Here is a 17,062-nt window from a genome sequence, read left to right as displayed (position 1 = left end):
ACCCCAAATCCATGGTAACAGGCTGGGAAGTTCATGTTCATGTTCTCATACTCATACAATCTTACATAAATGTGTATGGGGTGGGGTTATTCATAATTTAGTTTTCAAAAATGGGATATACTGTGTCTAGTTCCCTGCATATTGTTTTTCTCTTACTTAAAGCTATAGCAGTAACAGAGCTATTTCTTTGCACAGGTTAGTTCTCTATTTTCTTGTTCTCTGTGGTGGTTTGGGTTTTGGCCACTAGAAACAATGCTGCCTGCAGAGCATCCTACATGTCCCCGTGTGGGCTTTTGCCTAAGTGGGTTCGGCTCCCAGGACAGCGATTGCTCTTCAGCTTGTCTTATATTTTTGTTACACATTCAACCATTTGATGACTCTATTTTTTAAAATTGAGGTTAAATTTACAAACATTGAAATGCACAGATCTTAAGTGTGCATGTGCAGTTCATTCCGCTTTGACCAATGTATATTTTCATCTTGACAAATACACTCATGTGTACACCCCAGAAAAGATCTAGAACATTTTCAGCACTTTAGAAAGTCCTTTGGTGTTTCCTCTCAGGCAGTTTCTACTCTCTCACAGGCAGCCCTTGTTCCAGTTGCTTTTACCATAGATTAGTTTTGCCTTTTCTTGACCTTCATGTAAATGGAGTCAGATAGTATGTACCTTTTTGCATCTGACTTATTTTGCTCAGCATGAAGCTTTTGAGATTCATCTATGTTTTTGTTTTTATATCAGTTATTTGCTCTTTTTTTTTTTTTTTTTTGGCAGAGCAGTATTTCACTGTATAAAAATGCTACAGTTTATTTTATCCATTCTCCTGTTGGTGGACATTTGGGTTGTTTCCAGTTTGGGTGTATCATGAACAAAGCTATTGTAAATATTTTTGTATTATTTTTTTGTAATAGTTTTTTTTGAGGGGGCATGTTTTTATTTCTCTTGAGTAAATACATATTGGTAGAACTGCTGGGTCATGTGGTAATTGTATGTCTAACTTTATAAATAACTACTAAATAATTTTCCGAAGTGTTTGGGGAATAAATATTTTTATCTTAGAATGTATTGCCATTTCCTTTAATAAATGGCTTCTACTTACATTTTCACCCGTCACTCTCCACCAGCAACAAGTGTTTCTCTCTCTTTAAATTTTTGCCATTCTCATGGGGCTGAAGAGAGATCTCATCCTTACTTTAGTTTATAGTCCCCTAATTGCTAAAGATGGCGTTGCCATTTTTTTCGAAAATTTCTCAGAAGATTTTAATGTGCAGCTCGGGTTGAAAACCATAATACTGAGTATTGATGAGAGGAAGTCTCAAGAGGGTCTGACGGTTTCAGGGAATAGTGTCAAGATTGAAGAATAGATGTTTTTCACTTAGGATTGGGCAGACTTGAACAGATTTGTTTGCAGATAGGTTAAAGAGAATGATGATAAAGTAGAATACATTTTAAGAAACATTGCTCAGAGGTAGGATTAAGAAGAGAGGTGAATAATCAGAAACAGGAACTACAATGAACACAAAACACATAGTTGCCTAGAATAATTCTGTAGAGCCTCAGGGCTTCTCGTATCATCTGGGCACAGTAATTGATATTCATTATCATTTGCATAATGATTAAACTTTCAAACAGTCTTGTTTAAAGGGATTAACCTTCACTCATTTGGAAAATTTTGCCATCCAGACTGGCTCACCCCAAAGATATTTCATATATTTAGATGTCTGGTGTTGTGTGAATAATACAGTCATGTATATACATCCCACACAGGCCTGGTTTCTCCCCTAGTGAAATGCCTTGTATCAAGAATGGACTCATTGTGGGAAGGAAGACTTTGTAAGATGACACCTCTTCTTACCTGAGGGAGATAAATTCCTCAGGTAAAATCTTGAGGCTTACACAGTACAAGAAATAGAAATTACACTACATCATGTCAGAAAATTGAGCTTGGTTCCTGTTTGGGTAGAAGGGGGCCTTGTGTACATGAGCAGACTGGAGACATGTGCAGAATGTATTATCTCTCTTAGCTGCTTCTTTGTTACTGCTAAATAGTGCTCTAAGTATTGAAACAGGAAGTTCTAAGCTGGAGATTTTAAAGGAGGAAGCCCATTGGGAGTAATATTTACCTGCTGCATTTAGCCCAGTGTAAGGACTGTTATTAATTATGGAAGAGGGGCCAAGAGAAAGTCAGTGATCCCCAAGAGAAAGGAAAATTTCCTACCTGCCTAGACCCTGCCTAGAGAAATTCTGTCTGAATGGCCACAGTAGTTTTCCTTTAGAAGGCAAAAATCTAGTACAGATATGAGCAGCAGAATTCATCTTAAAAAATATGAGACAACGGAAGAAAAATTCAAATACAAACAGCTTTGTGTCTGTGTTCAGTGCGTGAGGAGGGGAGTCGTGGATCTAGGTGTGGGGACATTGCTGAGGTAATGTCCATGAATAAACCAGGAAAGGACAGAGACCAAATGGGAATGAACTGGTAGACTATGGAGTCCAGCAAAGTAACTCTAGTTGCAATTCTTTGTATCACAGGCAGAATTTATATCAAAATATGGGCATCACTGTTTGATATGATAATGCATCTCTTAATGTGGTTTAAGGACAAAGAATAAAAAAATGTTACAGAATCCTTGGAGTTCTGGAAAAGGTAAAACTAATCTATGTAGGAAAAAATCAAAAACAATGGTTGCCTCAAGGAGGGTGTGGACAGGGATTGATGGAGAAGGAGCATGAAGAAATTAATTCTTGTGATAGAAATGTTTTCTATGTTGGTAAAGGTTTGGGTTATACAGGCGTATGTGTAGCTCAAAATTCCTTGAACGGTATGCTTAAGATTTGTATATGTAAAATTTATGTGTATGTATGTAAATTTCATCTCAAAAAAAGAAAAACCACAACCAAACCAAAAACCGTTGTGTAATCCAGTAGTGGAATTTTTTTCCTTTAGCTTCCTAGACAGTTTGTATTATAAGGAACTAAATTTTCTCCTAATTTGGAAAAATGCATGAAGCTTATTACCATGACTAGAAGGTAAGAATCTTAGTAAGAAAAAATTTTTTTCTGTTTAGTAACTAAAGCATTGTAGATGTTCATTCTTAAAGATTACTGAAGAATTTTGCAGTTAGTGAAGTCAAAGCTGCCTGATTAATTTAACAAGTATGAAAGAGGCGTGGCCTTTTTTTTTTTAGCTGAGACGGAATAGTCAATTTCAACAGCTCAAGCAGCAGAGCAAGCAAGAACAAACCTCTGCCCCCAAATTATGGGTTTGATGAGCCATAATCAGGTGTTACATATTTTCACAACCTAACTCAAGAGGAACTTGGAAAAGTGACCAAAAGTTTGCAAAGCATCTCACTAAAATATATATGAGATTGCTCATCAGTGATGTTATCACTTCAAAAGAGAGAGCATTGAAGATGTGAACTAAGAGATCTCTTCAAGCCTACATGGTTTAGGGCTACTCTCACCAACTAATTATACTTCATGCTTCTTAACAGGCACATGGTAGATTGAACTGTCTTGCCCTCTTGGAGTTTGGTGGGGCATTATGATTTGGTTTGGCAATGATATGTGAGCTAAAGTGATGAGTGTCATTTCCAAGAGGAAGATTTAAGCTAGAGTTACTCAAGATTTAGCAAATAAAAACACAGGACACCCAATTAAATCAGATTCTCAAATAAACAGCCAATAGTTTTTTACTGTAAACATGTCTCATGCAATATTTATGACATATACTAAAAAATGGTCTGCTATTGATCTGAATTCAAATTTAACTGGTCATCCTGCATTTTATCTGGCAGCCCTACTTTAAGTGCCAATGTGCAATTCATCTTGTGTTTTCCATCTCTCTCTGGCATAGTGATTATCAATCCTGAGATGGTAGATGCTCCATCAACCTGGGTCTCTAAGGAAATATGATGAGCAGAGTCTCCTGCTGACCTGTAATGGACATGCAGATATTTAAGAAATAACTTTGGTTGGTTAAGCCATCGAAAGTTTGGGGCTGGTTGTTACCATAGCATACCCTAGCCTATCCTGACTGATATAGACACTGTCTGACACTGAACCCTGCCATATCTTGTCCATAAGATTGGGGCTTCATAGTGTAGCCTGTTTATTTTTTCTTAATAATTAAATTATTCTTCTGTCTTTTCCCTCTTAAGGTGGACTTAGGTGAAGGCAAGATTTGCTTCTGTTGTGAAGAATTTCAACCAACCAAATGCACAGACAAAGAAAATGCCTTGAAACTCTTCCCAGTTCAGCCTTGTAGTGCGGTTCACCTTCTACTTAAGGTACCTCAAATGGATTCCACCACTCAGCAATAAATACACTGCAGAGCCCCCAGAGAAGGCTTAGTTACTTGAAATATCCCTACCCTGTTACCCCCCTCAAACAGTTACACTGCTGGAAGAACATATGAATGACCCCTCATCAGTGCTCAGAGACAGAACTGAATACAGAAAGAGCACAGATTGTATGTCTTTTAAATTATATACGGACGGCTTTCTTTGTGTTCAAGAAGTATAAGATAGTAAAAATGTAAAGGAGATTAAATATACACATATGTATATATGTGTATATATGTACATACATGTACTTAACATGCATGCACATATAATATAGCTACACGTATATGATGTAGCTGTTAGCAAAACCTTTAAATTGCACACCCATTTGTCATTGCTCTGATGCTCCTTTGTTGGCGTAAATGAGCTGTTGAGTGCTGCCATTCTAGGACACGTAGACTTAGGAGAGATATTGGCTAGAAAATACAAGAGAAATGCAAGCACTTTGCTTCTTGTTTAATAGGCAAAAGCTATAATAAGCAACAGAGATTAAAAACAAATGACCTCAGTTAAAGAAAAATACAAAATTAACGTTTATTAGAGAATTGGTTACAAACTATATCCTGACTTAAGGCCCATCTTACCAGTGAGTGACAAGATCAGTTGGTGAACCAAGTCTACTCTACTGACGACTGTCTTTAGATCTTTGTTTTGGGTTCATTTTTTGTGGGGAAGAGGAGCCTCTGAGCAGAGAGAAGCTGACAGCTCTCTGGGTTATGCGGGATATAAAAAAAAAAAGGCCTTCTTTCTTCGGCTTTTGGATTTTTGTTAGCTGAGTCACCCCCAAACTTTCTGAGCCAGGACTTAGCTTGGGGAAAGCCCCACGAAGGAGCCAGGGCTATGGCAACAGAAACTTTTGGAATGGCCTTTGCTGCTATTTTGAGATGTGTGTTTGGAGGAGAAAAGCCCTGTTTACACTCGGGTGGCCTGCCCCCTCCGTTGTCCCAGTTGTGTGCCCCCGGCAGCTCTGCCAATAGCTCCTGAAATAGAATCAGTGGCCACAAGTTAAGCAGCAAGCTGTCCTGGTGCGAGGCTGTGGGACGGGAGGGCTGGGAATTGATGTCACTGGGGACACCAGCTTCAGGAGGGAATCTCATTACTTTCCTGGAATAAACATCTCCAGACAGTGTTCTGATGCTTGCATAAAGAAATATTGTAGTATCAGGTCTTTCTGGGACAGAAAGCTTCTATGATAAGTTTTGCAAATTAAGAAGTATACACTATTGCATGAGAGTGATAATAATCACCAGCATTTATTTTGGCACTTACCATGTAAGTCCTTTAATGCATTTTTTCTCATGAGAATTGGGACAATATTATTATTATTGTTGTTATCATTATTTATTATTATTATTATTATTATTATTATTTTAAAATAATTTTTTAAAGTTTTGATATTGTGTTTCAGTCATCTGCTTCGATGTCATTGTTCCTTGTTCTAGAAAGTCCTTTTCGCCCTGTGTGCCTTGAATGCCCTGACCACCACCGTCTGCTTGGTGGCAGCCGCCCTTCGCTACCTCCAGATATTTGCAGCCAGAAGATCCTGCAGCGTAAGTCCATGCAAGGTGGCACCAAGGCTGTATTTTCACTGAGCTGGCCCGTGGACCTTTCTGTGTAATCCACTGCTTTTCTCCCCGAGCCTTTGTAGTAAGGGCTGGTGACTAACGGTGGTGCTGTTTAATTAGGATGAATCCCAGATTTCTGCTGAAGAAGTGGAAGAACACGGACGCATCCCAGATCCTGACGATTTCGTGCCGCCAGTGCCCCCGCCTTCCTATTTCGCCACATTTTACTCGTGCACACCCCGGATGAACCGCAGGTGTGGTTTCTCAGACTGCCCCCTCCCACCCAGTTCTCTGTCGGGTGCTCTCAGTTTTGAAGACAGAAGGGTCTCCGGAACTCGCACTATGAGCTCTGACTTCTCTCTGAGATCTAGACAGATTGTGTTATTCTGTGTTATTGTATTTTGTGTGTATGTGTGTGTGTGTTATTGTGTTGTGTTATATTTTTAGGACTTTTTGTTTTCTCCTCTTTCTTCCTCTCTTTCTCCCTCCATCCCTGCCTACCTTCCCATCCCCTCTCTTTTGTTCTCTCCCCCTCTCCTCTTTTTGTCTGATAAACTGCATGAAACCAAAGAAAAGTCAAACCTTGATATAAGGTTATACTTTTTCAATTTCAATTAGCTTCTTAGGAAAACTGACACTCAGTGAGATAACTGCTGTAATTCGACATGATTGAGAGCTGCTGTTGCCTTGGAAACGTGCTCAGTTAGGCCAATCGATGTTCATTATAACACCATCAGCAGATCCCCAAATCATGAAATTCTTCCCAGCCATTAAAAAAAGATGAATTATTAATTACATCTTCCTGGTCTAGAAAAAATAGTCACCGTGCTTATTTTTCTTGTCAAATTTTTCTAGCTCAAAATTTGATCATCTGTTTCTTAACTCTTAGGAATCATTTACTTTTAACATTATTTTTTGTAGAACAAAATGCTGCATGCCTTCTCCTGATTTTTGGCGACTTCTAGAATTGTTACTCTCTAAGGAATGACTTCATTTATTCATGCAACAAATATTTAATCAGTCTGCTGCTTATTAGTCACTATGCTCCATTATTGAGATTCAAAATGAGTTAGACTCACATTCTTCCTCTGTCAGGGAGCTCACAGTCAAGGGCATTCAAAATGAGTGTTATTAGGATCACAGCAGTTCTCAGAAGAAAGAATTTGAGTGCACAGAGGACCACCCAACCAGGAAAGGTGGGCAGACTATAGAAAACATGAAGAGTCAGCCAGTCAGTGTTGGCTTCCTGGACGAAGTGATCTTAAGCTGAATTTAGAGGATAAGCAAGCCTATGTTTAAGCTTCCAAAAGAGAATCTCTGAATTCTACAGAAAGGCTAGTGTCTTTAGCTCGATATTTAGAGGGCCAGGAATTTTTACTTTTTAATACACGTAGAGAGTTATCAAACAAATTTGGTCCAGGCTTGGGTTTTTTGAAATCCATTTTCTAATGCTCAGGGCAGCTATGTGACTGGGAAACAGTTCGCCAGTGGGAGCTACCACTACATGCTCTAAATGTTTTCAGTGGGTTACCTTCCTGACTTGTCCCTCAGGGTCATACCTAGACCCATCTCCATGCTGTCCCATGCCCACCCGCTGAGGCACGTCGAAATGACCACAAAGCCAGAGGGGGCATCAGCTGGCTGGGCAGATGGAGCTGGGGGCATCTTGGGAGACAGCTCAGCTTCGCCGTTGTTCAGGGAGTGCTGTACTAAAATTTAAAGCTTTAGGGGCCAGAACAGCTTCCCTAGTCTCTTAGGAAATGGGCCAATAATTACAGGGGCCAGAGAGACAGAGCAACAAAACTCATGCTGTTTGTGTACATTAGGACACGTTTGCTAAAACCTTGGCTTGGTCTCAGGCTGGGTGAAGAGGGCACATGGGAGGACTGTAGAAACACCTGCTATTTCATGGCTGGGACGGGAAATGCCCTCTTCAGAAAGAATTCCGTGGCACTGTGGTTGTGGGTGAGCACTTGGTTGACCAAAGGGGAGGCAACAGACTTAATTTCCTGCGGAAGCAGAGAGGGAAAGTGACCCGTGTGGGTTTAGGAGTCATGTGTCCCCAGAGTCCTGTAGAAACCCCTCCCCCATCTGCTCCTCCCCAGTCATGTTCAGCAGGGTGGGTATTTCTGCTCTTGATCTGTGTGCTTTCCTGGATTTGTCCCCCAGTCCTGAGACAGTCCCTGACCAAATCTAGGTTGGAAGTAGACAGAAGTGTTTCTCGTTACCATTCAAAACTTTCTTGAACGAACATGGGGGAGGGTGTTAAAGCAAAACACCTTTGTGAGAAAGAAGACACTACTCAGCCTAAAATGTATACCCGGAGTTCTAGATCAGATCTCCAACGGGCAAATACTCTTATTTTCTGAAATTCTACCAATATCGGAAAGTGCAGCCCACTTTCCTTTTTAAAATGGCTAAATTTATTCACCTTTAGATACATATTCTATCAAAGATATTTTTAGTTTCACTGACTTTGCTAGATTCTCAGTATAAATGAACTTTGTAGATACTAGCTGTTTTACCCTAGTTGGTAATTTTCTATCTTGTAAGCAGGTAGGCAAAATATTAACGAATGTTTTTAAAAAATTTCCACAATCAGTTATGCTAAGTGTTTTCACACAATAGAGGCTCCCCATTTCTTGTAAAGTATTATGACCTCTCAGAAGAGGTTTATTTATTTAACTTCTATAAATACAACCACTTCATGCATTGGTATCTCCTTGAGAAAGTGTTTCTCAAGTTACTGTCATAAACTGAAGCCTGATTGAGGTCAAGGCTTCTGTCCAAAGATGGCTAATCTACTTTGTGAATCGATTTGTAAGTACAGGAGGGGCTCTGCATACCCCGTCTCCACTACTCTAGGGAGCCCCCCATTCTCAGAAGTTGGCTTGAGCCAGGAGTCAAAAAGAAGAGTCTCCAAACCCTTTCATGAAGGTGGGCCTGGTTGTACTGTGGGGATGATACCTGCTATAGAATATTAAAGAGGAGGGGGTGGGAGCCAGGTTGACCCGGGCATTTCTTGAAGGTGAAGTCAAAAATCCCACCCATTTTCTTTCCTAACAAGCTTCAAAACCCACACTCAAGTGGAGCGGGGCTGTGCTAGAGGTTGATGCAGTGCTCAGCTGTTGGGCGGGGCACCCTCCCTTGCTGCCCGCTCCACGGGCAGCAACTCTACCACCGTGTGCCCAGTGAAAGGGCATATTAGCTGCTGCATCACTCTTGGGTGAGTTCTCAAGGCCTATTTGTAGCATCAAAGCAGAACACATGCATGATCTATTTGGGTTTCCTCTTCATCTTCAGTGCTCAGGAACATGAGCCAATGAAGGTTTCCTGGAGACTTTGGGATGAACTTGAAAGAGCCCAGGCTCTGGAATCTCTTAAAAGGATGACCCTTGGTAGATCTCTTATCTCTTATCATTTCTGAGCCTCAGTTTCCTTATTCACCTGCATTGCTACATGGCTGCCGAGAGGATAGTTAAGAGATTATGGGCATAAAAAAAAAAATCCTTCTAAAAATAAAAGCTTAAACTGAGCTCTACCAATGTTACTTTCCCAGTTTAAAGTGTTCTTGGCATGAATCTTACACTTAAGACACATGTAGACCTTAATCTTACCCCTACTTTACCAGGTAGCAGTTTTCGTAAGACACAGGTTCTTAATAAAAATCCCATTACCTTTCTCAGATATAACAGGGCTTTAATTTCAGCCACTATAATCCATTTCCTTTTGCAGTGGTCTCAGTCCTAGCTGGGCATCAGAATCACCTGGGGGCATTGACCACCTACAGATACCTGGGTCCTGCAACAGGCAATTAGAGGAGAATTTGTGGAGGTGAGACCTGGGTCATCCAAAGTTGAGAAACCACCCCAGGCGATTCTACTCTGTAGCTAGGGTTGCAAGCCCTGTGCAATCAGGAAAAACCTTCCAGGAGCTACCAGACTCATTTCTCTCCAAGGGTCCTTATTTACCCAAAGAGATAAAATAAGGAAAAGCTGCCCAACAGGAAAGGAATTTTCCTGCTGCATTAACTCTAGCAGCATCTTCCATCAAAATGAGGCTTTCCTGGTCATAGAAGCTTCATTTTGCAATCATTTTAGATAAAGAGCGTCGCCCTTCCCCCTTCCAGTTTTTCTTCTCGAAGAGATTCTGTAGTAGTTTAGGATCTAAAATTGAAGCTTTTTCCTCTGACCCCTTGGCCCTAAGCAAGCCCTCTCTTCTCTGTGAATGCACTGTATAGGTAACCACTGGGCTGGGAATATAAAACGAACGCTGCCAGAGCTAGCAAACAAACAAGGATATTAACTTTCCAGGCAAGGGCAAAGCAGTGAAGAAATACTGGCAGAGTTGGCCAAGGGGGAAAAGCCCAGGGTTTATAAGTGCTAGAAAGATAGCTCTTGAAGGTTATGCTGATTAAGGATTGAAAACTGGCCCTCTGGAGAGGACAGAAAGAGTCCCTGGGTCTCATTGAGTAAAAAGGTCACCTTGTTCATTGGTCAGGTCCAGGAAGAGTCTGGCTTCCTGGAGTCGCTCCCTGTTTGTAGTTCTCACACAGCCCCAGCTGGAATGGAGAGTTGGTATGAAACCTGTGGGCAAGTCCTGCTCTAAGAAGAGAATGTCCCTTTTTTGAAAACTTTACAAGGACCCCTCTCAGCCACCCCTGAGAGAAACCCTTCATGCCGGCACTTTTATTTAGACATGTTTTATGCTATGTTCTGAGCCTGCAGATATCCCCACATTAGGTGTCAAAATATCACCTCCCTTACGTTTCAGGTGAGGCAGGGGCTGAGAGTCTTCCTTTTGATAGAAGATAAAGGGGGCAGGGGAGAGCTTTTTCATTTGTTTCCTTCAGCCCACAGGAGTCTCATTCTTCTAAATCCCAGAATTCTGGACGTTTAATTGTTAGGAATAAAGAACATCACAGCTTTTTCAACTTTTTTTCCTCCACCAATTGCAGTTTTGTAAACGAGCATGGGGAATAAAATGAAACAGCCATCAGTCCAGAACTGACTTTCTGAAAAAGCAGTCTCCTGCGTGCAACTGGCTCCAGAATGTCTTTCATTAGTCTTTTAGTTTATGTCCTGTTTTGCATTTCAAGAACAGATGTTAAATTTTGCTATTATTTATTTTTTCTCCTTCTCCACTGCTTTGTGGCCTGAAATCTGTTTTTTTTAAATATCTTCTGTGTGTGCGTGCGCACATGAGTGTGTGTGTTTTTAAATTGAGATATAATTGAAATAGAATACAGTTTCAGGTGTACAGCGTAATGATTTGCTATTTGTTTGTATTGCAAAATGACCACCACAGCAAGACTATCATCTATCATTACGCATAGTTTAAAAGTTTTTTTTTTCTTCACACAATGCAATGTATAGATATGCCTTAATGCTAAATTGTACACCTGAAACTTAATGGATTTTGTTAACCAATGTCACCATAATAAAAAATAAATAAATAAAAAACAAAAACCAAAAACAAAAGAAAAAGTTATTTCTTGTGATGAGAACTGTTAAGATCTACTCTCATAGCAACTTTCAAACATACAATACAGTATTATTAACTATAGTCACTATGCTGTGTATTACATCCCCACGACATTTATTTTATAACTGGAAGTTTTGCTAAAGAATACAAACTTCCATGTATTTTTAACTATTATTTTGGAATTTAGCTTCTTTGTTACCTAGATTATTTGTGTACGTGTGTGTATGTATGGAATTTTCTTTTTTTCCCCCCAATCTTAACAGCAATTATGATGAATTTTCACTAATGCAAAGTAAAATGAAGGTTTGAGGGCTGAAACATGTGTGCGTGTAATTTTCTATGGACATTGGCAGAAAATCTTGTGGGTTTTTTGTTTTTGTTTTTTGCTGCCAAGGGTCCCACAGGACAAAAACTGCGGTGCCTGGCATGCGGCAAGCAGTCAGTGTTTGCTGAATGGCTACCTTTAATAGGGGTCACTTTGTGATTTCTCCCGCACTGTGCGTCTTTGCCTCTGAGCTATGGCATTGTTCGCTTTATTTGAAACTTTCATTTATCCTTTTAAATATTTTTTAACGTGTAGTGAGTTTCTACTGTGAACCAGACATTGGGGGAAACCCAGGCAAGAAACTTGGCGCATGCTTACTAATGTAAGAAATAATTGAGTTTCCCCGAGTCCCTAGTTTTGTTTTGTGTTTTCCTTTGAGATGAAATTCACATAACATGAAATTAACCATTTGAAAATGTGCAGTTGAGTGGCATTTAGTACATTCACGATGAGGTGCCACCATCACTTCCATCTAGTTCTAAAGCATTTCATCACCTCCGAGGAGAGCCTGTTAAGCAGTCACTCACTCCCCATTCCCCCCAGCCCCTGGCAGTCACTAATCTGCTTTTAGTCTCTTATGGATTATTGTTTCCTTTTTGCCTAGTGGATTTAAAAGGAATGATGGCATTGCATTTTATACATGGAATGATGGCATTGCATTTTATACATGGTCACTTGCCTAAAGATAACCCTCTAGAGGCAAAGGCCAGTGTGCAGGAGCCGCTGCTGTCAGGTAGCCAGTCAGATGGCCTGATGCCAGCGTGCTTTTCCTAGGATGGTTGGTCCCGATGTCATTCCACTGCCGCATATCTACGGAGCACGAATCAAGGGCGTGGAAGTGTTCTGTCCGCTGGACCCCCCACCTCCCTATGAAGCTGTGGTGAATCAGACCGACCAGGAGCAGGTACTGTTTATAGGGTTTCTCTTCGGTACGTTGACCACAAGCATGTGGCACAGAGAACAATGGGAGAACGTGCCTTACAGATCTTTTTAAGAAGTTTGCTGAGTCCAGATGACGCTTGAGCTGATTATCAACAAATCTCTCTCTTCTTTCCGGTGATTCAGGGATCTTCATTCCAAATGCCAGAAGGATCAGAAGCTGCCACAAGGCCTTTGGAAACGATCTGCATACCAGTGACTCAAGGTGATAAACCCATTATCCCTGCCCAAATTTGTGATTCAGTAAATTAAAACATGATAAAATTATGATCTCTATGATATTTTGTTGAGGGGTGGTCAGATGTTCTTGGAGCAAATGATTTAAGTTACATCTTTTCCAGATTTGAAAATACGATCAGCTATTAGGGCTTACAAGTGAGAGTTAACATGTGAACAGAAATACAAATATCCTTAGAATCTTTTAACCATAATAACCAGACTATTCTGGACCTAAAAAATAGATTACAGAGTTTAATTTGGCATTCCTGTGCTTTCCAACCAAAGATTTCTCCTGTTAAAATAACATGAGCTCTTTTGAAGGAAAAATGTGTTTCATTTATTGCAGGACGATTTGCTGTGAGGTTACGCCCTCATTTATAACCTAGGGCCCAGGTCATTCTGCCTTAACATGTGCCGATTTCTGATTTCCAGTCCCGCATTAAATACTAGAGTCAGTTTATATTTATCCTTGTAATTTAAAGGAACGTTGTTATAGCTGTCTCTCTTTGAAGAGGTTTTAAATGACCCAGAGAATTGTCCACCAGGACAAATCTGTCCTTGGTGATAAATAATGGATCAACTTAGCTATTTTAGGTGGAGGTAATTTTTCAGCAGCACCATTTGGAATTGGGTTCCTGTTCTGTTCACCTTCCATCCTATGTAGAATTGTGCAGCACACATACGTTTCCTACGTATGTTTGTAATTCTTCTATTTCTTCAAAAAGTTTCCCAGACCACAACTCAGGCTCACAAATTATGTGATTTTCTTTTCCTGAGTAAAAGTCATCCAATTCCAGACTGATTTTACTGATTCATTTAGTGGCTGCTGGCTCTTTAACTTGGCTTTCTAGGAGTTTCACAGCCTGGCCTGCAGATGTCTCCTCTGCCTGCATTTGGTCTGCAGCCCTCAGGGCAGCCACCTCACCTGTGCAGGTATTACCTTCCACCCAATCAAGCTCATCCTGAATGGCTAGAAACTATAAGATAGCTAGGAGCTTTCCAATACTGTAGCTGTACTAGGATGCTTCACTAGAGAAGATGCTAAGTGCCTTTAGAAAAAAACTGACATTTTGACTGGGCTTTTAAATTTTGTTCTTGGATTTAAAGGTTTTTATTTGTTTTTTTTTTTTTAGGGCTGGAGGGTGGTTTGGGGAGGAGTCATTTCCCATAGTGCTGGGAAATACAAACTTGCTGGGCCAGCAGCCTAAGCAAATGTTGTTAAACTGTATTACTCGTACCCAGCAGGTGTGGGCTCACAGGTGTTTCCTGCCCAACATTCTGAAAGCTGCAGCTGGTGAAATAAATTTTGTTTCTCTTGTTTTAAAAAAAAAAAAAATCAGGTGGGGACACCCCTAACACACCTGGAGAAGAAAACGCATCCACTTCAACTCCCAACCCAAACCAGCTACATCCCATGAGAAGCGGAAGAGCCCTGCAGCCCCTGAGGACAAGATCGAAGAGTGACCCTGTGCTCCACCATTCCGTGGACAGAGGTGAGGTCATTCCCCAAGCTTCTGGCAGAGCACTTATTTGCCTAAGGGTGCCAGGTGAAAGCAGGTGGCTCTGGCTGCCCAAGGCCCTACATAACAGTTCAAGAGATATCTCAAAGGAGGTTAAGAGGTCTTGGGAAAATAAGATATTCTACATGCACATTAGGAATATACATCTGCCATATCTTTTAAAGCTGGTAGGGTTTTTTTTTCCTTTTTACGTCATTTTCATCAAAAGCATTTGGTTGCACGTGATAGTATGGTAGGTACTGTACAAAGAAAATTTTGCAAATCTAGTTCTCATTTCTAGATGCTCCCTATCCTATGGGAATAAGCATTCTCTCTCAAGGAAGAAATCAAAAGGATGTATTTTTAAATCTCTTCTTCTATAATTTAATATTAGTTATCTTTTTACTATGTATGAATAGATTGAATTATTTAAATCTGACCTTGTTTTAAGAACTCTGGGTAGAGTGAAACTTATACTCCATCTCCCTTCCTCTCTGTTTTGAGTTTGTGTAAAGATGTTATTTAATTAAAATTTTTTTTAATTAAAAAAATTTTAAATAACATTGAGTCATTTTTTCTGAATATATAAATACCTGAATATCTCAAAATATGTCCTCATTGTAGAAAACTGTAAAACAATATAAATAAATAAAGGAACCAAAGGAAGAAAAAGAAAACCTGTAATCCTACCAGCACTGGCTTCTTTTGGTGACCTGTTCTCACGAGTGGCCTACGGTCTCCTCATGCTCTGTGCAAATACTATTCTCACCCTTCTCTCTCTGGGGCCCTGTGTCACCCCCTTACAGTCTGGTTCCGTCCCTCTGACAGCCTGTGTTGTTTGCCGCAGCTCTGGATTGACCGTGTGGGAGCCAGAGAGAACACTCCTGTCTCTACTGTGGCTTCTGCGTGGGGAGGAGTCCCACCGCCTGGGACTGAGCACGCTTCTGCAACCCCAGCAGGCTGGCAGCCTGGCCCCTCAGCTCCCCAGACCCTTCTTCACTGTGGGTCTCTGCCCTACCTGGCACGTTGAGGACTCGAGCTGGCCTCCTGCCAGCTTCAACAGGAACTTTGCTGTCTGCACAGCTTAGAGAGATCTGTCCAGAACCCTTTCCCATTCTGCAGTGCTCCAGGGGCGAGGACGACATGTGTTTACCTGTTGGAGCCCTCCGTTGTAGAAGGGACCAGGTCACCTTCAAGTGACTGAGTGCAGTCCCTGACTCTGTCCTCATACATGAGTGTCTGTAGGGAGTATTCCTAGAAGATTCCGGCTCTGCGAAATGTACCTGGCAGCCTAGGAGGACCGCCGCTAACCCTTGTTTAGAGAGCCTCATGCTGACCTTTCTTCAGAGGAAAAGGATGCTTCTCTTCCTCCACCTGTTCTCCCACCCCCGCTTCCTTTCTCCCTTGAGTATCCAAATTGCTGCTTCTCAGGCTTTCACAGACGAACTCCCCAGTATTGTGCACACTGCAGGCTGCTGGCTGCCTATGAACGTGTGGAGATCAGGCCTCAGTTTCACTTCACCCATCGGACAGTGTAGTCACGTTCTGCCGGTCCTTATGCCCTTGCTGAAGTAGGTAGTTGTGGAAATTAGAGCCTGCTGTGGATTTCCCAGGCCTGCTGTTGACTTTTGAGATGATGTGTGATCTTTCTGCATCGAGATTTCTCTTTCTGTAATAGCCAGCTGTAGAGCTGCCTCGCAGCCATGCTGTGAGCATTGATGATATAAATCAGTACAGTGCCCTTGAGGATGTTTAGGACAAAGGTACAAAGTGAACGGAGCATTCCATCCATCCCGCAAGTCTTGTCTCCTCAGTCCCTCTCTTTAAGTGGCTCCTTCATCCTCCCTGCTTGGAATGTTCTTTTATTGTTCAATCGTGTTTTTGGTCTGTTTGCCCCATCCATCCCCATATATTGGTCATTACCCCGTGAAACTGTCGCTCTGTTATAGTTTGTATTCCGGATGCTCTTCTCTATCATCTGTCTTTATCTTGGGGGTGTGTTTTATGTGGCACAATAAAATGTTTGGGGGACATGTCCTATTGGAACTACATGTCAGGAAATAAGCTTGTGTCATAGTGGTTGGTTTTGTTTTCTTTTTGCAAAATAAAAAGCAAGCTGTGCATGGCCGTCAGCATTTGTCACATGCTTCCCATGCTGAGTTTAGTGGTCTGTGGTGTTTCAGATACAGGCGTGTTTTCATAGGGGCATAGCCAATGGGTCTGTGTTGTTTATCTTTGCCCACAGCCACCCCTGTGCTCAGCTGTGAAGCTGCGACTCAGACTGAGGGAAGACCGGATCTGGCTGCGGTGACCTTGAGGAGGGGTTTGAGATCCAGAGCCTCACGATGCAGACCGCGTTCTTTAGTAGATTATAAATCTTACATAGACACCAAGCTGCTGGTGGCGAAGTTCCTGGAGCAGTCCTCCTGCAGTATGACCCCGGACATCCACGAACTTGTAGAAAACATTAAATCCGTTTTGAAGTCTGATGAGGAGCACATGGAGGAAGCCATCACAAGTGCCAGTTTCCTTGAACAGGTAGTTTTATTATTGATATCTAGTGTGAATCAGATAACTTGTTTCCATAGCAGCTGAGGCGGCTTCTCCGATTTTCTGTCCAAGGCACAGTAAGTTCATGATCACTGTATCCAGGGAAATGTGGTTTGGAGGTCTGTGGAGCCGGG

General features: G+C 41.3%; 1 protein-coding gene across 1 annotated transcript in view; it reads left to right on the top strand.

Moving 5' to 3' along the window:
* FAM189A2 (family with sequence similarity 189 member A2) overlaps window positions 1–17,062 on the top strand; it is a 56,004-nt gene that overhangs the window by 35,303 nt on the left and 3,639 nt on the right. The window contains exons 4-10 of the mRNA XM_011382486.2: window positions 4,165–4,293; window positions 5,790–5,897; window positions 6,033–6,166; window positions 12,496–12,625; window positions 12,787–12,865; window positions 14,220–14,372; window positions 16,624–16,916. Of these exons, the coding sequence (XP_011380788.1) occupies window positions 4,165–4,293; window positions 5,790–5,897; window positions 6,033–6,166; window positions 12,496–12,625; window positions 12,787–12,865; window positions 14,220–14,372; window positions 16,624–16,916 (1,026 nt within the window). The remainder of the gene's footprint in view (window positions 1–4,164; window positions 4,294–5,789; window positions 5,898–6,032; window positions 6,167–12,495; window positions 12,626–12,786; window positions 12,866–14,219; window positions 14,373–16,623; window positions 16,917–17,062) is intronic.

Source organism: Pteropus vampyrus, unplaced genomic scaffold, assembly GCF_000151845.1.
Source record: "Pteropus vampyrus isolate Shadow unplaced genomic scaffold, Pvam_2.0 Scaffold479, whole genome shotgun sequence".
NCBI classification, from domain to species: Eukaryota; Metazoa; Chordata; class Mammalia; order Chiroptera; family Pteropodidae; genus Pteropus; species Pteropus vampyrus.
This window is presented reverse-complemented; position numbering and strand designations above follow the sequence as displayed.